Genomic DNA, 23,434 nt, shown 5'->3' with positions numbered 1-23,434 from the left:
TAGAAAGGCACACCGTTTTTATCTGTTCATGACAGCAACAAATCTATATTTGAGAATTTCTGCAAGTTGCTGCATGATGATATCATGTATTAATTAGACATTTATTGATTTTTTTCATAATTTACATTTCTATTGGATTGCATTTTATGCAGCAATGTTCTCTCTTCTTACTTCCTTACTCCTGATTTGTATTTGATGAAATATCTCATATTTTTAGTTTCTTTATACTCTTTATTTTTATTATTTCTTTGCTTCATTGCTTTGATAACGTTAAAATGTACAGCATTATATCAAGCACTCATAGACAGAAATTGACAGTACCAAAAACAACAAAAGATAAAGATAAAATTAAAAATAAATTGGCCAATTAAATAAAATAAAAATACAGTTAATAATGTTAACGTGAAGAAATTAGCGAAATTAATAAAACTGTTATGCTCTCGCTCTCTCTGTATCTTAATTAGCAGAACACAAAAACTGTATAATGTCATTGTAGTGTTTAAATAAGTGTTTAAATATAAAGCCATTAACACGATTATAATATAAAAATTATAAAAGCAAAAGAAACATCCAACCGTTGAGCGTCAGAGACTTTTATTTTGCATAATGTGACTTTTGAACAGGAAGTGTCAGCCTGAAACGCTCCAGTCTTCTCTGTAGCAGGAGTGTTTTCAGGGGTCATTTAAAGTTCGTGGCGTGTCTGTGTGGTCCTGGTGAAAATGTCCGCGGTGATTCCTCGCATCGAGCAGCTGTCATCGAGAGTGGTGCGTGTTTTGGGCTGTAACCCGGGGCCCATGACACTTCAGGGCACCAACACATACCTGGTCGGGACAGGCAGAAGGTACACGAGATAAATGTGCTTGTTTGAGCTATTTGCCACTTACAACCTAGTTATTGAACGTAACAAGTGTGTGAATGTTTATTGTCTGTGTCAGGCGAGTGTTAATTGATGCAGGCGAGCGCGCGGTGCCGGAGTATATTGTCAGTCTGCGCGAGGCTCTGAAACAGCACGACACGTCCATCCAGCACATTATAGTCACACACTGGCATCACGACCACACTGGAGGACTGCAGGATATACTCTCAAACTTTCACACAGGTCAATAAGTTGTTTGTTGTGTTCAGGTTTTGACATTTGTGCTCTAAATATGTGAATTTGTTCTCTCAAATGACTCTTTACCTAATAATGTAAATGTAAATATCATTATGGTGTCTATAAGAAACCCTCACTAATGTAGCCATGTGTTGCAGATTCAGAGCTGAGGGTCAGTAAACTCCCTCGTTGTCCTCCACAGGAAGAAGTGATAGGAGACCAGAAGAAGAAATATTTGTATCTCGGTGATGGTGATGTGATAAAGACTGAAGGGGCAACATTACGGTAAATACACACACACACACACACACACATACATTCTGTAGATATTAAAAATGTAAGCAAACTTTTGAACGGTTTTATAAACCACTGCTCAAAATTTTGGGGTCGGTAAGATTTTTTAAATGTTTTTGAAAGTCTCTTATATGCTCACCAAGGCTGAATTTGTAAAATTGTGAAATATTTAAATAACTATTTTCTATTTTAATATATTTTAAAAGAAAAACAGTGATGGCAAAGCTGAATTTTACACCATGATCCCTCAGAAATCATTCTAACATGCTGATTTGGAGCTCAAGAAACATTTCTCATTATTTTCAGTGTTGAAAACTGTTGTACTGCTTAATATTTTTGTAGAAACCATTATAGACTTTTAAGGATTTTTATGAATAGAAAGTTTGAAAAAATAGCATTTACTTGAAATTGAAATCTTTTGTGACAATTAAAGTCTGTACTGTGACTTCTGATCAATTTAAACTATCCTTGCAGAATAAAAGTATTACAAAAAAAAAAAAAAAAAAAAAAAAGCTAATCCAAAACTCATTGAATGGTAATGTAGAGTAAAATAGGTTGCATAGAATAAAATGCATTGGTTGAATTAGTGTGTACGTTTATAAATGCATAAACAGTAGTTAGTTGTTTCTTTTGAATAAGCTTTTTTTCTATATATATATTGTATGTGCACATAGGGTGCTGTTTACTCCCGGACACACAGATGATCACATGGCATTATTGCTGGAGGAGGAGCAAGCTGTGTTTTCAGGTGACTGTATTCTGGGAGAGGGAACGGCCGTGTTTGAGGACCTCCATGATTACATGAAGTCGCTGCAGAAGCTCCTCAGCATGAAGGCTGACCTCATATATCCAGGTGAATGCATGTGTGATGATCATTTTCTTTTAAGAGTGCTTCTTACATCAAACTTTCGGTGACACTAAGAAATGCTTATGTGTATTTGTGTGTCAGGTCATGGTCCAGTGGTCCAAGATGCATGTTCTAAGATCTGTGAGTACATAACTCACCGCAACACAAGAGAACAGCAGATCCTAAACGTTCTGCAGAAGAACAGCGGAAATGCGTTCACCTCCAGCGAACTGGTTAAAGTGGTGTACAAGGTTCAGCTTTTTTCTAAATGATCTTAACTCTGTAATTAGACTGAATCCAAAAGAATTTACATTTCTAGTATTTAATAAATTGTAATAAAATTTTGACAATTTCAAACCTGCAATCCACAAGGAAAGAAAAGAAAACCGCAAATATAAAGTGGGGACCAAAAGTATAAGGCACTGAACCTTTACATGGCATTCTGAAAGTCGTGTTTATTTTATAAATTCAAAATTGTCCTTGATAATGCAAATTGTAATAAAAATATTTGTTTGAAATCCTAAAAATTCAAAAGAAACACATTTTCACCAGACTGCTTTATCGGACAATGTGTGAAGAATGAGAGTACATTATTTATAGAAATATTAAGTGATTATTTTCTAAACTGTACATTACATGATTTTCATGTGCTTTTTTTTATATTGTCTGCATGCCAGGAGACCCCTGAACACCTGCACAGAGCAGCAGAGTTTAACTTGCTGCACCATTTAACGAAACTACAAAAGGAAGGAAAGATCTGCCTGGGTGTGTATGTGTATGTGTATGTGTATGTGTATGTGTATGTGTATGTGTATGTGTATGTGTGTGTGTGTGTGTGTGTGTGTGTGTGTGTGTGTGTGTGGTGTGTGTGTGTGTGTGTGTGTGCGCATGTCTGCGTGTGCACCTGTGCTCTATTGCCTGTCTGCGTTAACTTTATTTTTTGTTTCCTTGCAGCTGAAGGCTCAAATGACAAGAAGTGGAAGAGCAATTTGTGAATTTTGTTTTTTTTAACCCAGCACACTCATTGCCCACAGTGACTAATAAAAGGTTCCCAGTGAAGTGAGATAGACTTAAGGGGACACTGGGACTAGTCACTTTTTTCAAATGTTGACCTTCTGTGAAAATTTATTTAGCAGACACGTTTTTGTAAATGCCTTACAAATGACCACATTTAAACAGTATAAATCATGCAACACTAAACAATTCATAAAATGGGAAAACATGTAAAAGGTAACGACCCTTGTTTGGACATATATTGCCATCTGATGAATGTAGCATCACATGAAAACAATAGCAAAAAATGATTTATTCCATGAGAGACTATGTACAATAACACGTAAAATAAAGCAGCTTTCATGAGGCTAATGATATCATGAGGCTAACTGGAATCATATTATTTTTTATAGCTGTAATTATTTAATGAGATAAAAATATCAAGTGTCTTTAATTTGTAATATTTAATTTTAATTGTTGTACATCCCTGCAAATTTTGTTGTTTGAAGCATTTCATTTATTAATTATGTTCTGCTAAATCGCTGTTAATTAAAAATGTGCAAATATCTTTTTTTTCTTTTCTTTTTGTATATGAATAAATGATCATGGTTTGACGGATTGTTGTTTTCTAAAATGTTGTCTTATTTCTTTATTTGTCAGTAGAGGGCATTGTTTCAGCCAGCCAGCCTAAAAGCGTTTGTTATGATTGTGTATTAAAAGCTTTCATTTTAAATTAATTTTAATTAAATTCATCTTTAAAAAAGGTTTAAAATGTTCCTTGGATTTAGAAGAAAATAGTATTTGCACTTACTGCATGAAGGAGTTAAAATACAGACTGGGGTGGTGCAGCCCCATTTTTTGACAGAGGAATCGTGAACCGGAAGTTAACGTTTATTTACTTGCACCCGCTGCGGTACAGACCAAATGCGCTTGGAGGCGATACCGCTGACAGCGATCCCGTGAATAACGGACAGTCCGTGCTACTCCTCCGTCCAAGGACAAGGATATTTTGATCACACGGCGAAAATCTGATGCTGTGTCGGAGCCGCGTGCAGAGGGAGGCGAAAAAATACCGTTTAACGGCGCCGATGGAATTAATCGTGGTTATTAATCTAGCGCAGATAACGGGACAGAATGCGCGTGTGTGATGCGGCCGAGCGCGCGCGCTGCAGTATCCGCGCAGAGGCGCGTGAGCCCCCGGCTGCAGGTCGACCGTCGATCCAGTGTGTTTGTTTGGTGAACATGTGTCGAATTGAAATGAAAATGGTGCTGTAAAGAAACAAAGAGGGTGTTTAAATATATATATATAGTTGTAATAAAGCGTATCTGTTTAGGGGTTTTGTTTTGTTGAAATGAGCCAGCGCAGAATGTCTGCGTCTCTACAGCGCTTATAAACGGGTCGGATAGCCGGTGTGGACCGTTATCTGTGGTCAGTGATAAGCCGCAGTCGGTTTATCTGGGAGTCTGTTATGCTCGTGTGTCAGTGTGAGTCTGTGTGCTAGACGCGCTGAGGATGGCATCCGGTGCCGGTGGGGAGGCGGGGGAAGGGGGCCTCGCACCCGTGAAACCGTTCCCGTACTTGTGTGAGGAGTCTACTCAGGGTTTGAAATCTAAGAGCCTCCCCGTGCTCAGCGGCGGTGAGGCTCCGGAGCAGGACGCGGATCAGACTCTGCTCTCTGCCCCGCACAGCTCCCCCGTCAGGACAGAGCGTCGTGAGACGGAGGGACGCGGCGCTGCTGCGCTCTTGACGCTCCGGCTGCCGCGGCTGCCCGTGAGGCGCTATGTGGACGGGATCCTGTCGGACTCGCGCTGCTTTCTGTTCTGCATGTGTTACCTCACCTTCATCCAGTCTCTGATGGTGTCCGGCTATCTCAGCAGTGTCATCACCACCATAGGTAATATACTTGACAGCTGGCAGAGCTCTTCTCTTCTCTTCTCTTCTCTTCACTTAAAGTCTCATGTCACATCTTGTGTTATCTCACCCCATTGATGATCCATCTGTCTTAATTTCGCCATTAAATATTTTCAAAATTTCTCAAAAAGTCTCATCTAGATATCATCAAGATCAGGACAGTTAAAATGTATTTCAATACAGATTACAAAATACATGCTTTAAAAAGTAATTTGTGACATATTTCCTTAGACAAATTTTGTAACTTAATCTAAATACTTCAGAATACATTGGAATACTAATAAGGTTTGTAATGCAAAATTTCCTCTAGAGAAAAATGACATCCACCAAACAGCACAAAAAATGCAGACAATCTTTAAAATAAATAAATAAGAATTTACATACCTACTACTACTAAAATTATGAAAACTTTATTTTTTAAGGAATGATCACATATCATTTCTTCCATGTTTTAATTTGAATAGTAAATCCCCTTTGTTTGCCAAAACCTTTAATTTTCAATCATTTAAAGATAAATAAAATTAATGTTTTATGCCTTCATTTGATAACCAGATACACAACACAGAATTTCTGAGGAAAAATAAAACATTTCATAAGGCTATTTTAAGAATAAATAACAATAAAACATTAGATGAGAGAAAATAAAACATAATTTTATAATTGTCATTTTCTTTAATCATAGCCATAATTATAATAACACCTAAAATATGTTGTGTGTAAAAAGTGTTTGTTTCATCCACTTGAAGGGTGGGTACATTGTGTGCACGATGCACATGATCAGGATGGTACCACCTCCGCCACATTTTGAGAAAGGAAAAACCTTGTTTGCAGGACTGTACATTATTTGGATAATTAGTCAAAAACAACAACAACAGTTATGTCTGATTCTGTTGCATAGAACTGAATAAAAATAATACATTGATATTTAATATTCATATTTTCTGTCCGATTTTCTTTCAATAAAAGTGTGATTATTTTATTGGCTTGTGTTTTTTAAATTCCGTGTCATTAAAATTGAGTTAAATTTAAAAAGTCTTACAAAACTACTTTATATTATTGAATAAAATAAATAATTATTACAAAGCAGTTTCAGTTTTCGACCAAGCACATCCAGAATTCTCAGTTTCGGCCCAGAATTTTCATTTCGGTGCATCCCTACCATTTACTGTAACTACATACAGAGCACATGTGTTTGCAACCACGTGCTCCTTTAAAGGATCACACACTCACACACACACCAGTATGCAGAGAGACATTTAAGAGGGTTTATTCTCCAAATAACTTTAAATTCATGTTGCTGAAAAATGTGTTAATAAATGTTATGAGTATGGACTCTTGTTTTTGTTCCACGTTAGCTTCCTGCCCACTAATTTTTGCCTCTTACAAAAGCCACAAAGCCTTCTAAGAAGACAGTAAAGGCTCATGTCACGCCTGAGCTGTAGTTAGGCTGAAACTTGAAAGTTAAGTTGCACAATGTTTAGGTTTTATTATTATTTTTTTATTACTATTATTTTGATTTATGTCTAAGTTTTAGGTTGTACCATTTACCTTTTTTAAAGTAATTTGAAATAGATTTTTATGTATTTGTATTTTGATTGTAATATGGCAATTAAATGCACTAAATGGGTTTAGTTTTCACAGTTATTAATATATACAATTTCAGCAATAAAAATGTAAATTTTTCTAAAAAGGAGACAAATTACTTGTTCATTTTAAGAGACCTGTCTTATTTTCTCTTGTATGTTTAATATTGCTCTTTAATAAAGAAAAAGTTCTTATCCGATTACTCAATTAATCGATAGAATTTTCGGTAGAGTACTCGATTACTAAAATATTCGATAGCTACAGCCCTAATTTTATCGCATCCCAACCTCCTTTCAATCTTTATCTCATCACAAACTCCAGTTTTTAAAATCTCATCTCAGTCTCATCTCCTCTTAATAACCTTTCAGTCTCATCTCTTTATTTCTCATGTTGTTTCATCTGATCTTATCCTAATCTCTCTTCCTCTTAATAGCATTTCAATCTTATCTCATTTAGTCTCCTTTAATCTCACCCCAATCTCAAATTTATAATTTAAATCTGCTCTCCTGTCAGCATCTCTCTTGTTTCATCACATTCCAATCTATAATTTCTCAACCTCATCTCATCTTAATCTCTTCTCAGTCTCATCCCCTCCTCTATAAATAATATCTCAACTCAAAACATATTCTGTTTCAACATTGGAGTATATTTATGAATTTTATACTAAACAAATCCTGTGTTTTCCAGAAAAGCGGTACAGTCTGCGAAGCTCAGAGTCGGGTCTTTTGGTCAGCTGTTTTGACATCGGTAGTCTCCTCATTGTGGTGTTCATCAGCTACTTCGGTGGGCGGGGCCAGAGGCCTCGGTGGTTGGCTGTAGGGGGCGTGTTTATTGCTGTGGGTGCTGCCCTCTTCTCCCTACCTCACTTCATCTCTCCGCCATATCAGCTGGAGGAGCTGAACAGCACAGTAGGAGAAAAGGGGCTCTGTGCCGGCGGGAATGGCAGCGGGCAGGAGAGGCCAGCACTATCCAGGTGCCAGAGGGACCGGGAGGAGAGTGAGCACGCACTGTACGTGGCGCTGTTCATCTGCGCTCAGATCCTCGTGGGAATGGGATCGACTCCCATATACACCCTTGGACCAACTTACCTGGATGACAATGTGAAGAAGGAGAACGCATCCCTGTACCTGGGTGAGTCAAAGTGAGGCTTTGTCTGTGTGTTGTTGAATGGCTGGGTCAATCAGGTAGAGTGTGTCACTTGGGGCCACATTTTCTTACATGAGATCTACGCAACCATTACTTTATTGCTTCAAAAAGTTCATAAGTAGATCATAAATGTAATCCATATGAATATAGCAGGTAATTTTCTGATGAGACTTTATCACTTATGAACAGATTTAATTTAGGCTTTGTTTTACGAGCACTTGTGTTATGATGAATTGCTTTTTTTACTCCTCATTTGTCTCTCTGGATAAAGCGTCTGTAAAATGAATAAATGTAAATTCCTAATTTTGGGGGGTGGGGGGAGTTTAGGTTTTCATCTAATATTTGTATTTTATTTTACATCAGCTTTATTCCAATTGACAAAAATAAGTTTTAATCGTTTTAGTTCCCTCTCGAGAGCGGTCTCTCGACATGGCGTAAACACCTTAGAGACTCCCTTCCTTCCTAACCTACCTGAAATCTTATTTCACAATGCCAGTGAAGTTGCAATTCTCACTGGCCAATGCCAGCCAAGACAGCTAATAGGAGTGGGGCTCCCGCTGCTATATAATGCGCTGTTTTGGCGGCATAAGCTCAGAATCTTCCTCTTTCACACATCCAACTGAAGACAGCTGTGGAGAAGACGGATTTCCCTCTCGGCGTTCCAGCATGTCCAATGTTTGCACACTGTGTTCGGGACCCATTGAGCTCCCGGACACTCACGAGTTCTGCATCCTGTGCCTGGGTCTCGCCCATGCGGAGGCAGCACTCAACGGGTCAAGCTGCCCGCACTGCGAGGAGTTCTCAGTGCGGGTGCTTGGGGCCCGAAGGAATGTCGCCCTCAGTGATTTCTCTCGGCAACATCCCACCGCCGCCAATGAGCCACTGGTGGGACGACAGCCGCACGTGGGCGACCGCGCAGAAAGGCGTGATTCACCCCCCCGCTTTCTGGTGTGCTTTGCAGAGGAGAGTCTTTGACCCGCCCCTGGCGCTTCGGAGATTGTCTCGTTTGGTGCAGTGGAGGACGACGACGATCTGGACGAGGCCATGTCCCTAACGGCGTCCGAGAAGGACTGGGCCCACACTCCAGAGGAGCGCTCTGAAGTAGAGGGACTTAGGGTTCTCACTAAGGCCATGAGCGATCTCGGTCTAGAGTGGGATTCCACTGACAAACCAGCTAAGAGCAAGCTGGATTCATGATTCCTTCACTCGGGCCGCCGAGCTGCCGCTCCGAGGAAGCGAGCCCCGTTCCTCCCTGACCTGCACACGAGGTTGTTAAGGTGTGGACCGTACCCCAGTCGGCTCGTACTCACGCTGGTGGGTCTGAGATTTTCACCAGAGCCGACAGAGCGGAAGCCCGAGTATATACGCGCATCCCGCCCGTCGAGGAATCCATCCTCGCCTCCCTGAAGGCGTTACGGCTTCAAGAAGGACGGCCGCCCTGACGGGGGAACTCGTTCCTTAGAAGCCTCGTTCCTGACCGGGGGTATACAGAGGAGGAGAGCGCTGAGCGGCGGGCCCGCTGCAAAGCACCCGAGATGTTCTCACGAGGTCCCCTTGGCAGTTGTAGGCGACTATGAGAATGTCTGTGTTGTGTATGTTCAGAATGCAATAAAGTCTGTGACACCCTCACAAGAAGAGCTTTATTCTCCTCCTCCAGCAATAGCAGTTTCACGCTTGGCCATGAAACGGTTAATAGAGCCGAGCTGTCAGCCTCTCCATGTATGTGGCGATGTGCACACCTCTGTGACAGTTGTCGAACCCCCGCAACCGTTGCTCGCTCCCGACACCTCGCAAATACGCACATCCGTGTCGCTCACACGTTCAGCAGTAGAACGCACAATAGAAACGGTCCCGCCGAGTAAGAGAGAAGAGCGGGTTTTACAGCTGGTACTTTGTCGTTCCAAAGAAAGATGGTGGTCTCCGTCCAATCTTATACCTGAGACCCATCAACCTTGCATTATACAAATGCGCTTTCAAGATGACAACGCTGAAGCAGATACTCGCGCAGATTCGGCCCGGAGATTGCGCAATTCAACTCGTCACAGGTGCAATTCATGGTGATGCCGTTCGGGCTAGCATTGGCCCCACGTACTTTTACGAAATGCGTGGATGCGGTGCTTTCCCCTCTGAGAACGAGCGGAGTACGCATACTAAATTATCTGGACAATTGGCTGGTGTTGGCCCATTCGGAGGATGGGCTCAACAGCCACAAACACGCTCTACTACTTCACCTACAGAGCCTAGGTCTCTAGGCGTGTTACGCCCCAGCCAGTCAATCATGTATCTTGGGGTGCAGTTGGACTCGATCTCGAAGAGTGCGTGTCTGAATCAGGAGTGCATGGGAGATTTAATGTCCGCTCTGAATGTATCCAGACTGGGACGGATGGCGGCGACGGTGTGTCACCTCGTTCTGCTGTATATGCGCCCCCTCCAGATATGGCTGAAAACACAGGTGCCGAGAAAGGCGTGGAAAACGGGCCATGCCCGCTTTGTGGTCACTCACAGATGCTTGAACGCACTGAAACCATGGCGGAACCCCGACCTGTACCAACATGGCGGAAAAGTGGTCACGACAGATGTGTCGACGACGGGCTGGGGAAGTCATTGCGACGGCGTACCGGCCTCAGACTACTTGACAAAGTCATAGAGAACGTGGCATAAAAATCGCCTCGAGCTGAAGGCGGTTTTCTTGGCTCTTCAGAGCTTCACCACGCAAGTGTGGGGGCATCACGTGTTGATTCGCACGGACAACATGTCGGTGGTATCGTACATAAACCGCCAGGACGGGGTACACTCGGGAGCCCTTTGCAAACAGGCAGCACGCCTTTTGCTTTGGGCCAATCACTATCTGCTCTCCATTCGAGCGGCACACGTTCCGGGATGCCTGAACAGTGGCGCGGATATGCTATCGAGGGACGGGGTTCCTCACGGAGAATGGAGGTTGAACCCCAGGACAGTGAGGCTGATCTGGGAACGGTTCGGAAAAGCGGAGGTGGATCTGTTCGCAACGGAGGAGAACACGCATTGCCCTCTGTTCTTTTCCCTGTCACGCGCTCCCCTAGGCGGTGACGCACTCACGGTGCCGTGGCCGAATGCCCGTCTGTATGCGTTCCGCCCGCTGAAGATTTTGTCACGAGTGCTACACAGAATCAGAGAGGAGAAGGCGTCAGTATTATTAATCGCTCCGTACTGGCCGAACAGACCTTGGTTTCCCGATCTGCTGGAGATACTAACAGCTCCCCTGTGGCCGATCCCACTGAGACGGGATTTACCGTCTCAGGCGGATGGTTCGGTATGGCACCTTAATGGTGGAAACTTCATGTGTGGATAGTGTGCGGGAACCGGTAAACCAGGGCTCGTTGCCTCGCCGTGTGGTAGACACGATTACGGAGGCGCAAGCCGCCTCTACAAGGCACCTGTACGCCTGCAAATGGGCAGTCTTTGAGAGATGGTGTGAATCGAATGATCGAGACCTGGAAAACTGCCCCGTGTCTGACATTCTGCATTTTTTGCAACAACGGATGGACTGCGGCAGTATGCCCTCCACGCTTAAGGTTTATGTTGCAGCTATATCAGCCTTTCAACCCTCTCGCCCCCCTACAGTGCCATCCTGGGATTTGGCTTTGGTGCTGGGGGCGCTAGCCCTTCCGCCCTTCGAGCCACTTCAGACTGTCGGCTTGAGGGAGCTCTCGCTTAAAACCGCACTGCTGCTTGCCCTCGCTTCGGATGCGACCGTTTTCTAAGTGTATATATTGTTGTAGTATTATGCCCGAACTTACCGTTCACATGCTTGGTTACACTGTTACATTACATGTTTGTATGTATGCATTGTTGACTATAATTCTTTAGCCTTAGTAAGGTGACGGCGCTGCATCGCTCTCTTATTAAGAGATCTGCCGTCAGGCAGGGGATTCTGTGTAACTTTCAATCCTCTCGAGACATGTCACAGGGTCGTATGCGATTGGTGGGGATTATTATTAGTGTTTGAAGAACTGTTCATCTTAGCTCCGCCGAGGCTGAGCCTTCTTACTTCGCTGCTTCCACGGCGTTGTTCTATACCAGTGTTTCTCAACCCTGGTCCATGTCTCCCTTATCTGACACACCCATTTCAGGTCCTGGAGTTTCTTCTAATGAGCTCATGAGTTAAATCAGGTGTGTTTGATTAGGGAGACACACAAAATGTGCAGTGTTGGGGGGCGCCCAGGACCAGGGTTGAGAAACACTGTTCTATACAGTCCCCAAGGCGTTTAAGCCGTGTTGAGAGACCGCTCTCGAGAGGGAACGTCTCCGGTTACTGTCGTAACCTCGGTTCCCTGAGAGACGGGAACAAGACATGGCGTAGGCCACCGTGTTCGCTGCTCAGGTCTGCTGTGCTGTTGGTTCAGTCGGAAGATTCTGAGCTTATGCCTCCAAAACAGAGCATTATATAGCGGCGGGAGCCCCGCCCCTATTAGCTGTCTTGGCTGGCATTGGCCAGTGAGAGTTGCAACTTCACTGGCGTTGTGCAATAAGATTTCAGGTAGGTTAGGAAGGAAGGGAGTCCCCAAGGCGTTTACGCCATGTCTCGTTCCCATCTCTAAGAGAACCGAGGTTACGACAGTAACTGGAGATGTTTTATGTTAACAATAACAAAACTAAGACAGAGTCTGTGCAGTAACAACCCTAGATAATCTGATTTGATTTAATGTGGACTGATCAGTGTTTTAGTCTTACTAGTTCTGTACATGCATGGAACGATATTTTAGAAGATTTTCTTCAGGTTTCACACCCAAAACATTTAACATTTTTAAAAAGAAAATCAACATTTGAAACTGACATTCTATTAATTAAAAGTGGGCATGGTAACAGTCCATGCTAATAATCTCAAAACTGCAAATATTAGCTGTTTGTACCAGTCAATAATAAGAGTGTATGCGTCTCTGAGTATGAGATGAATGTGTTTGACAGGAAGCCACAATTGAGATTAGATTTTGTCCACAACAGTGCCTTTTAGCCTGATGGTTAACAAGTTTTTTTTCTACTTTCTAAAAATATTCTGTGACCTGATTTCTGCCATGCAAAGTCTGTAACCACAAATGCCGTTGTTCTTGTTTTGTGCATGTTCAGCTATCATGTATGTAATGGGAGCTCTTGGACCAGCCGCTGGGTATCTGCTGGGTGGGATTCTGATCGGTTTCTATGTCGACCCCGGTACCATTGTCAATATTGATCAGAATGACCCACGATTTGTGGGAAACTGGTGAGGGAAATTTTGCCTCTCATTTGCTGTTTATTAATTAACATACAGTAAGCCTAACAGCACTGTAACCCTCTCTGTGTCTGTGTCTTTCTCAGGTGGAGTGGGTTTCTCCTGTGTGCTGTGGCAATGTTGTTGGTGATCTTCCCCATGTTTTCCTTCCCTAAAAAACTTCCTCCACGGCACAAGAAAAGTAAAAGACGTGTAAAAAAGGCAGCAGGTGATGTCTCCAGCGATGACGAAATGATGAAGGAAAAGAGCCAGGCTGTCTCGTCCTCCATGGGTTTTGGCAAAAATATCAAAGGTGAAGCCTAATGTCAAATCTAAAATCTGATTCTGATCAGATCATCTGATCAACCCATTATATATTTAAGGGGTTATCGGATGCTACATGCACTTTTAAAAGTTGTTTGAACTGAAATGTGTGTTGGCAGTGTGTACACACAACCTCCCTATAATGATAAAGATCCAACCAGTAGTTTTTTTTTAATCTCGTAAAATCATTTCCCCTTTCTCATATCAAGCCATTCTCAGATCCCAGTCTGTGTGACGTCACAAAGACCCAGGCCCTCCCACGATTGTTGATTGACACTAGTGTTTTACCTTAGACCCGCCCTGAGTGAGCTGTCATCAGTCTGCCATTGTTTCGACACTGGAGCGGTTGTTGACAAGAATAGCTCCTAAGCGATTGAGGTGTTCTGTTGTTGGATGTAAAAATGAACATAGCAGTCGTCATTTACTCCCGACATCTGAGCCGCTGAAGACGCAGTGGATTACCTTTGTTTTTGAAGGGAATGCATCCTCTGATCTGCCTAAATGCATTTATGTTCGCGCGAATCATTCGCGATCCAGCCTCACCTGCAGAAGAAGTGCATGTAAGGTTCTTTTATGAATCTTTGCAAATCGCCTTTCCTAATAACGCGCTAGTTAGCAAGTTCTGCGGCTAATTAAAGTAAACAGTATCATGGCCCTTTCAGAGCACCCTTCTGAAAGCTAAAATGACAAATGGGACACCCTACGGTCTTGTGGACTCAACGGCCATGCGCACGCAGTGGCCATTATAAGTCCTCAAGACTGAAAATGCACATGAAGTGTGTCATTTTTGGGACAGGGCCCATGAGAACGGCTCATCACCCCATGGAAGAGAGGGGCGGGGTGAGCAGAGATCATTAGCATTTAAAGGAACATGGACTAAAACGCCTTGCTGAAAACACAGCTGATTTTGACAGGGTAAACGGGTGTTGTTTTACACTACCACTGAGAAATTTTAACCAAAGTATGTTATAGACTTTTCATTAAGACCCTAAAGAATCATATCAACTTGTGGAAAATGGGCATCCGATGACCCCTTTAAATAGTTTTTTTTTTTGTAATAATTTCCCCTTAACTTGGTGGCTCTGAACTGTCTGGTGTGTTTTTTTTTAATCTTGAATTTATATTATTAATTTCTTTGTTAATAGCAGTGTTGTGTGTGTGTGTGTATATGTATGTGTATGTGTGTATTTATATTATATATATGTACTTATTTAGTTTTCATTGTCTTTTTAGTTTGAGTAAGTTTAAGTGCCTTTGTCTTTTCATTAGTTTTATATATATACTGTGTATAAATATAAAAAAAAAAAAATATATATATATATATATATATATATATATATATATATATATATATATATATATATATATATATATATATATATATATATATATAATATAATACATTTACATTTAGTCATTTAGCAGAGGCTTTTATCCAAAGCGACTTACAAATGAAGACAATAGAAGCAATCAAAACCAACAAAAGAGCAACAATATGCAAGCACTATGACAAGTCTCGGTTAGCCTAATGCAGTACACGTAGCAAGATTTATTTATTTTTTTTATGAAAGAAAACAAGTAGAAAAGGGGGAAAAAAAGAAAGCTAGTGTTAGAGGATTAGATAGATACAAAGAAGACCAATAGATTCAAAGAAGACGGATAGATAAAATAGAATTAGAATAGAGAGTGCTAGAATTAGAGGGTCAAATAAAGACTTACATACATATGTACTGTGTATGTAAAAATAATAATATCAGCCAAAAATATCGGCACCCTTCGTAAATATGATCAAAGGCGGCTGTGAAAATTCATCTGAATTGTTAATCCTTTTGATCTTTTATTAAAAAAATTACACCTTTCATTGGAAAATAAGAATTTAAAATGGGGGGAAATATCATTATGAAATAAATATTTTTCTCTAATACACATTGGCCACAATTAACGGCACCCTTTTATTCAATACTTTTTGAAACCTCCATTTGCCAGTTTAACAGCTCTAAATTTTGTCCTATAATGCCTGATGAGGTTAGAGAACACCTGACAAGAGATCAGAGACCATTCCTTCATCCAGAACCACTCCAGACCCTTTAGATTCCCAGCTCCATGTTGGTGCTTCTTCTCTTCAGTTCACCCACTCATTTTCTACAGGGTTCAGGTCAGAGGACTGGAATGGCCAGCAGAAGCTTGGTTTTGTGCTCAGTGACCCATTTTTGTGTTGTTTTTGAGGTTTGTGTTTGGATTATTGTACGGTTGGAAGATCCAAACATGGCCCATTATAAGATTTCTAACAGAGAAAGTCACTTTTTGATTTTTTGTCTGTTGGTATTTGATAGAATCCATGATGCCATGTGTCTAAACAAGTTGTCCAGGACCTCCAGCAGAAATATAGGCCCACAACATTAAAAATACAGCAGTATATTTCATTGTACACATGGGATCATTTTTATCCCTGTGTGCACCAAACCCATCTTGAGTGTTTGCTGCTAAAAAGATCATTTTTTAGTTTCATCTGACCGTAGAAGCCAGTCCCATTTGAAGTTCCAGTCGTGTCTGATAACTGAATATGCTGGAGTTTGTTTTTGGATGAGCGAGGAGAATGTTTCTTGAAACCCCCTCAAACAACATGTGGTGATGTAGGTGCTGTTTGACAATATTTTTTTAAGGTTTTCTGACCCCGAGACTCAACTATTTTCTGCAATTCTCCAGCTGTAGTCCTCGGAGAGTCTTTAGCCACTCAAACTCTTCTCCTCACCGTGCATTAGGACGATATTGACAAACGTCTTCTTCCAGGCAGTTTCATAACACGTTATGTTGATTGGAAATTCGTAATTATTGCCCTGATGGTGGAAATGGGAATTTTCACTGCTCTAGCTCTTTTCTTAAAGCCACTTCACTAATTTGTGAAGCTCAATTATCTTTTGCTGCACATCAGAAATATATTCTTTGGTTTTTGTCATTGTGATGGATGATTAAGGGAATTTGGGCTTTGTTTTCCCTCCTATTTATATTTCTGTGAAACAGGAAGCCATGGCTGGATAATTTCATGTTCATAATCACCCTGGAGTGCTCAAAATTGTGAATATGAATGGGAATATACCTCAGAGATATTTTACTCATAAGAATTTCTATTGTGTCCAACGTGTATTTGAGAAAAACATTTATCTCATAATGATATTTCCCCTCATTTTAAATTCTTATTATCCAATGAAAGGTTAGATTTTTTTTTATTTTCTTGCCGATATTTTTGGCCATGATATATATATAAACTTTATTTTTATTTCAGTTTTATTAATTTCAGTACTTTATTTCCACTTTATTTCAGTTAACGAATATAGTTTTTAGTAGTTTTAGTTAACAATAACAACACTGATTTTTAGTATGAACACATTTTGGATGACACATTTAAAATCAAATGATAAATCTGTCTTGTTTCTCTCTCTGTCTGTTTCTGTCTCTCTCCAGATTTGCCAAAAGCAGCAGTGCGTATATTGAGTAACGTGACGTTTTTATTTGTGAGTTTGTCATATACGGCGGAATGTGCCATCGTCACAGCCTTCATCACTTTCATTCCCAAATTTATTGAATCTCAATTTGGTGTTCCAGCATCTAATGCCAGTATATACACAGGTACAACACAGACTCACACTGACACAAACATGTGTTGATCTGATCATAGTACTTGCTGTGGGTGTTTATTTATTGTGAATCTGTGGATGCAGGTCTGATCATCGTACCCAGTGCAGGTGTCGGTATAGTTTTAGGTGGGTACATCATTAAGAAGCTGAAGCTTGGTGAAAGAGAAGCAGCAAAGCTGGCCATGATCTGCAGCGGCGTGTCTTTGCTCTGCTTTTCCACTCTCTTCATTGTCGGCTGCGAGAGCATCAACCTCGGTGGAATCAATATCCCTTACACCACCGGGTAATGGAGTAAATCCCTGTAGATACGTATATAAATATCACCTGGAAACATGAGCTGCACCGAATGATGTTTGATCCGTTTTTTGCAGGCCGACGTTGACTCTGTCTCACCGAAACCTGACGGGAAGCTGTAACGTCAACTGTGGCTGCAGGATTCATGAGTATGCACCTGTCTGTGGCTCTGATGGCATCACCTACTTTAACCCATGTCTGGCTGGCTGCAGCAGCATCGCCAACCAAACCTCAGGAGTGAGTCATTTTTAATCAAGAGTTTTTAAAACGAGGTCTTTGGTCAGTTGAAATGTAGATCAACAGTGAATCCAGGGCTTGACAAAACCATGTTGGGGTTTATTTTGATGTAATGCCCAACTGATTGCATGTTTTCTTACTTTAAAGTGCCCCTATTATGAGTTATGAAAGGTTCATATTTTGGTTTTGGGAGTCCCCAACAACAGGTTGACATGCATGCGAGGTGAAAAAACACTTTCATTTTCTTATAATATGCATTTATTTTTACCTTATTTGCTCAACGACTCCCAAATGATTCGCTCAATGATTCATTTTTCCAAACCCCTCCTTTGCGTGACTCTAATCTGCAGTGATTGGTCCGATTGGTCGATTTCATTTAAAGCAGAGAGCAGTGCTGCTTTGTGTACAGCCGTTACCGGGGAAACGGCTATTTTTAACGCTCCAAAAGGGCACCTAGTGGCAACAAGTGGGCCGGCAATATGCTAATGTTTCATGTTGACGTCAACATGAACGATTCGTTTTAAAAACGACTCGTTTCAATGATTCAGATTCGACTCTTTCTTTTGAGAGACAATAACTTTATACACGGTGCACTTTCAGATTTAAAACTTTGCAGGATGTTTTCATTCACTTAGAGCTGTGTTACACACTGCATGAAAGGTAATTTTCAAAAATCCATAATAGGGGCACTTTAAAATAAAAGCTGTTTACAGTGATTAAGCATATGCTTGCTACAATTTGTACTCTTAGATTTTGCATTCTGTTTTTTTTTTTGCTCCATTTTCATCTTTCTGGACTTTGTTTTAATGGTTAAATTAAACTGTAGTAATCAAAAAGCATGGCTTATTGAAATCATACAACTTATAATTTAACAACAATTTATTAAGCGTTTAACAAAAATTTCATTTTTTTCTCAAATAAAATTTTATTGTTCCCAAATTTAATACTTTCCATTTTAATTGATTTAATAAAGGTTTAATTCAATTTTAATAATCAAAAATCAAATGTCTAATTCATACAACTATTACATTTTTATGACTGAATTTTGTATTTCAGTCACGCATTTTCCACATTCACGATAATCATATAGTGTCCTAAAATAATTTCTGGACCCCCTGGCTATGAGTCGTGGACCCCACACCCCACTTTGAGAGCCACTGGCTTAAGATACCAACATTTTTCATGGTAGCCTAAAAATTTACCAGAAAAAATTGCCTCTGTCAGTATTGTTGAAATTTTTCATGTGTACAGTAACGTGTTTTCTCCCTCTCAGATCAGAAACTATTCGGACTGCGCATGCGTTCAGAGCAGACAGGTGATCACGCCGTCGGGAGGAAACCATGATCTGCAGGTGGTGATTGTGAAGACGTACCTAAACGAGAACGGTTACGCACTGGCAGGAAAGTGTGAGCGCACATGTGGAACACTCATCACCTTCCTCATCTTTCTCTTCATCGTCACTCTCATAACCGCCTGCGCTCAGCCGTCCGTCATCATCGTTACGCTCAGGTCTGCCTCTCTCCATGTACTCAGCTATCTTCTCTCTGTATCTCTTTGTTTTACTCATTCCTTTTTTATTTTCTGAGCAGGTCAGTGGAGGAAGAGGACAGGCCGTTTGCTCTGGGAATGCAGTTTGTTCTTCTTAGGACTCTTGGTAGGATTGGACAGATTTAATTGAATTCATAATTTTTTTGACTGTCCAATAAAGCTGGGCAAATATTGAATATTAATCATGTTCAGGATTGTTTTGCTGGCAATATAGAATTAAGCTTGATTTTAATGCTCTTTTTATTTGGCCATTACATTTCCCGAAGACCATCTCAGAAGACTATCATTTCTTGGCTCACGACTTAAAAGAATATTAAAACCAAGATGTAATAATAGCAATTTAAAATATAAGCTGCTTCATTCAGTGAGTCAAAACTCTGATTTAATGATTCATATGCGCCTTCATTTAAATGTGTTCAGAGAAAGATCACTGTGGCATTTTTCGTATATTAAAAGGTTGATGATGCAAAAATACAGGAAAACTTTCTGTAATATTTTGAAATATTATTACATTTTAAAATAACTCATATTTAGAGCTGTCAAACGATTAATCACGATTAATCGCATCCAAAATAAAAGTTTTTGTTTGCATAATATATGTGTATTTTGTGTATATTTTTATTTATTATGTATATTTTGAAAATATTTACATGTCTATATTTATATTTATATAATTTATATTATAAATAAATATATTTAATATACAAAAATAACATATTTTTCTGAAATATATACATGCATGTGTGTGTATTTATATATACATAATAAATATACACAGTACAAATACATATATTATGTAAACAAAAACTTTTATTTTGGATGCGATTAATCGTTTTGACAGCACTACTAATATTCTAATATGCTGATCTGGTGCTCAAGAAACATTATTATTATTATTATTATGTTGACAATGTTATTATGTTTCAACAATGTTGTAAACAGTTGTTCTGTTTAATATTTTTGTGGAAACCATAATATATTTTTTCCATTCATTTTTTTTTAATCACCTGATCAATTTAACGTGTCCTTGCTGAATAAATGTTTCTTTAAAAATTATTTTATATAAAAAAAGATTGCTTTAAAAACAAAACTTAACTGAGCTCAAACCTTTGAATGGTAGTATACATAAAATAAGACATAAATATTATTAAAAGGATAAAAATATCTAATAATATTTTTTTTTTCTCTCAGCCCTACTTGTGATTACCCCTGTTGTTTTAATCAAATAGTTGCTAAATTCATGAATATTTAAACAATTTTTGATATATTCTCTTTCTGTCTCTCCAGCCTACATCCCCACTCCTATCTATTTTGGAGCTGTGATTGACACCACCTGTATGCTGTGGCAGCAGGATTGTGGTTTCCATGGGTCCTGCTGGGAGTACGATGTCACTTCCCTCCGCTTCGTTTACTTTGGGCTAGCGGCGAGCTTGAAGTTCCTGGGCTTCCTGTTCATCTTTCTCACCTGGTATTCGCTGAAGCGGCGCGAGGAACAGACGCAAACACACACGCACGCACACACACTTTCCCCGCTGGACACGGTGAGCCACCTCATCTGTCACGCAGGAGGCCACAAAGGCACGCCCGCACACGCTCCTGTCCTGTCTTCCTGCCACGCCCAGCAGAACACTCCCACGCTGCAATGCCAACTGGACACGCCCTTAGCCGTGGTAACAGCTGCCCTGGCAATGGCCTGAAAGCAATAACTCTGCCCATACGGTCACTTGAAAAAGTGGCGGTGTGAGGACTGGAGCCATGCACACACACACACACACACACACACACACACACATACACACACTCGCTCATACAGTGCATGGAAACATCATACCATTATGAGGGCCGGTTATGTAAATGGAAACACCACACCGCTTATAGCCATTGCTGGTGCCTTTTTTTTTTAAACACAAACACACTTCAAAGACACATTATCACAGGATTTTTGTGAAGCACTGATTAGTAATAAAACTTTTTTGACAATACCTCAGCAGGACGAATACCTCTGTTCATCACATACAAATACAAACATACTCGAACACATATACTCATCTCATCTAGTTACCTATAGTGTTAGTTGTGCACATACTCTTTTGCTTCTCCTGTACAGCAGACAGATACATGTACTTGTTTACCTCATTTATTCATCCATTTTTCAACAGTGAAGGGAGAGAGACTGCAAACTTTACTATGCAAACTCCTCCCATCGCACTGGCTCCTCTTGAATCACATTAGCCCCTCCCTTAAAAAACCTCCATACCAACCATTTTTCTACACCCAGACTGTAAACTCCTCCCACAGTACTGACTTCAGGTGTGTTCGACAGATAGATCGATGTATGACATCAAAATACCACGAGAGCTATAAAGCAGACTGCTACATATGCTTTCAAATCACTCTCATGGTACCTTGATGTCATTCACCAATCGGTCTGCGCAGCAGCGCTTCACGTCAAACACACCTTCATCACATTGGCTCCTCCCAAACTTAAACCCCTCCCTTAAACATCCTCTCTTTTAACTCTTTTGGCCACACCCAAATTGTAAACTCCTCCCCCAGTACTGACTCCTCCTGAATCATAATAGCCCCTCCCACACTTTAAAAACCCTCCCCTAAAACAACAGGCTTGTTCGAGATGAACTACACTAGCCTGCCACCGGCTGGCGAGATCTGCCGCTTGCAGTCGGGGGCAGAATTGAATGCGGAGACGTCAAGTCAGATACTTTCTCCTCCTGGTAGTGGTGTTTGCGCAGTGGTTACATATTTTATCACAGATGACGTGAATTAAATGCAATATTTGTCAAATACACAGACGTTTAAGAAACGTATTCATGAGCAACAGAAACACCTTTTATATACTGCTTAATATAGCGCCATCTGTTCATGAATAAAGTTCAACATAAACATATACTATTTATATACCAATAAAGTAGGGGTAAATATGCTTTTATCAGTGTTTTTTTTATAAACGTGACTCAATACAACAGTGCGACTAGAGTAAAAAAGCTTTTACTGTTATAAAAACACAGATTTGTGAGCATTATTGGAATTGAATTAAACTCGCAACACACGTCGTCCTTGTCATCACAGAATCTGACCAATGAGAATAAAGTGTGTCGTCATCAAGGCTTTCGCAGCTGATTTTGAGCAACTGCAGCGCCTGACCTCGGCAGCTGGTCTCGTTTTGCTCTCGCGGTACTTTGATGGCACATGTGATCGTAAGGCGGCTACAGCGCTGATCAAAGTTTCTAACCAGAATGCATTGCCATCTTTGTGGTGCCGCATGAAGTCGAACAAGCCTATTGATTCCACACAAGTTGTGGCCCCTCCCAAACTTCAAAAACTCCTGCCCTAAAACAACCTCCCTGCCAACAATTTAAGTGACACCCACAATGTAAGCTCCTCCTTCCACACTGACTCCTCCTGAATAACATTACCCTCTCCCAAACTTCAAACCAGTCTCTTAAAACAACCTCTGTACCAACTATATTTACCACGGCCAGAGTGTAAACTCATCCCACAGTATTAACTCCACACAATCAGTGTCCCCTCCCAGACTTTAATCCCCACCCACGGTTTTGAATCCAACTTGTTACATTTATTTTTCAGCTGTTTTATCTTGTGTGCTGTATTAAATGTTTAGCTTGTTAGTCCTACAATGACAGTGTTTTTGCAACAGTTGGTGCAGTTCACGCATCTGTTAGGTTTTCTGTCTTTTTCCATAACTTCTGACTTTTGTGCATCATATCAGTACATAATGTTTCCTTCAGTTGGTCTTGATCTTGAGCAGTCATCTTAGTAAATAACATGCACACAAATACAACACATATATAGGAGACATGTCATCTCATGTTCACACACATCATGTATACTCCTGAAAACATGCTCTCACGTCCCTGTAGATGATGTTCTGTTTGCGCTGAAATTGAGCCAGTATTAGTGGTGTTGATGGTAATGCAACTGTCAACACCAGCTCTGTGCAGAAATCAGCTTCATTGCTGATCACTGCAGGACTTCAATAGAAACAGAGCAGAATACACACATGAGTACTGAACTACTGCTGAGGAAACTGTTTAATTTGCCTCTCCCTCTTTTTCCCCGACCCTTCCTATGTTACTGTGCTCTGTTTGCAAGCAGAAGACACGTTGATTCAATTATTTATTTGAAGTTACTTGAAGGTTTGGCTAATCAGAGGCAAACCTGGTGAAATTCTTTATTAACTGTTTTGGTTTACTTGTACAAATAAAGGATTTGTGTCAATAAAATGTCTAAATAAAATCATTTTGATTGTGTGCTGTGATTT

General features: G+C 40.5%; 2 protein-coding genes across 2 annotated transcripts; both read left to right on the top strand.

Annotated features, from left to right (window-relative positions):
• The first annotated feature begins 589 nt into the window (after nt 1-589).
• lactb2 (lactamase, beta 2) lies at nt 590-3,845 on the top strand. Its single transcript, XM_058795089.1, has 7 exons — nt 590-841; nt 936-1,099; nt 1,252-1,378; nt 2,062-2,240; nt 2,337-2,485; nt 2,912-2,999; nt 3,189-3,845. The coding sequence occupies exons 1-7, from the start codon at nt 720-722 to the stop codon at nt 3,227-3,229; spliced, it is 870 nt and encodes a 289-aa protein (XP_058651072.1). The 5' UTR covers nt 590-719; the 3' UTR covers nt 3,230-3,845.
• A 9,099-nt stretch (nt 3,846-12,944) lies between these two features.
• slco5a1a (solute carrier organic anion transporter family member 5A1a) lies at nt 12,945-23,412 on the top strand. The gene is given in 9 exon segments (XM_058794868.1): nt 12,945-13,108; nt 13,204-13,409; nt 16,883-17,047; nt 17,140-17,338; nt 17,427-17,586; nt 18,860-19,095; nt 19,176-19,240; nt 20,422-20,709; nt 20,712-23,412. Coding segments are annotated over 9 exon segments (1,650 nt in total). The 3' UTR covers nt 20,879-23,412.
• The last annotated feature ends 22 nt before the right edge of the window (nt 23,413-23,434 follow it).

This window comes from Onychostoma macrolepis, chromosome 02 (assembly GCF_012432095.1).
Source record: "Onychostoma macrolepis isolate SWU-2019 chromosome 02, ASM1243209v1, whole genome shotgun sequence".
Classification (NCBI taxonomy): Eukaryota; Metazoa; Chordata; class Actinopteri; order Cypriniformes; family Cyprinidae; genus Onychostoma; species Onychostoma macrolepis.
This window is presented reverse-complemented; position numbering and strand designations above follow the sequence as displayed.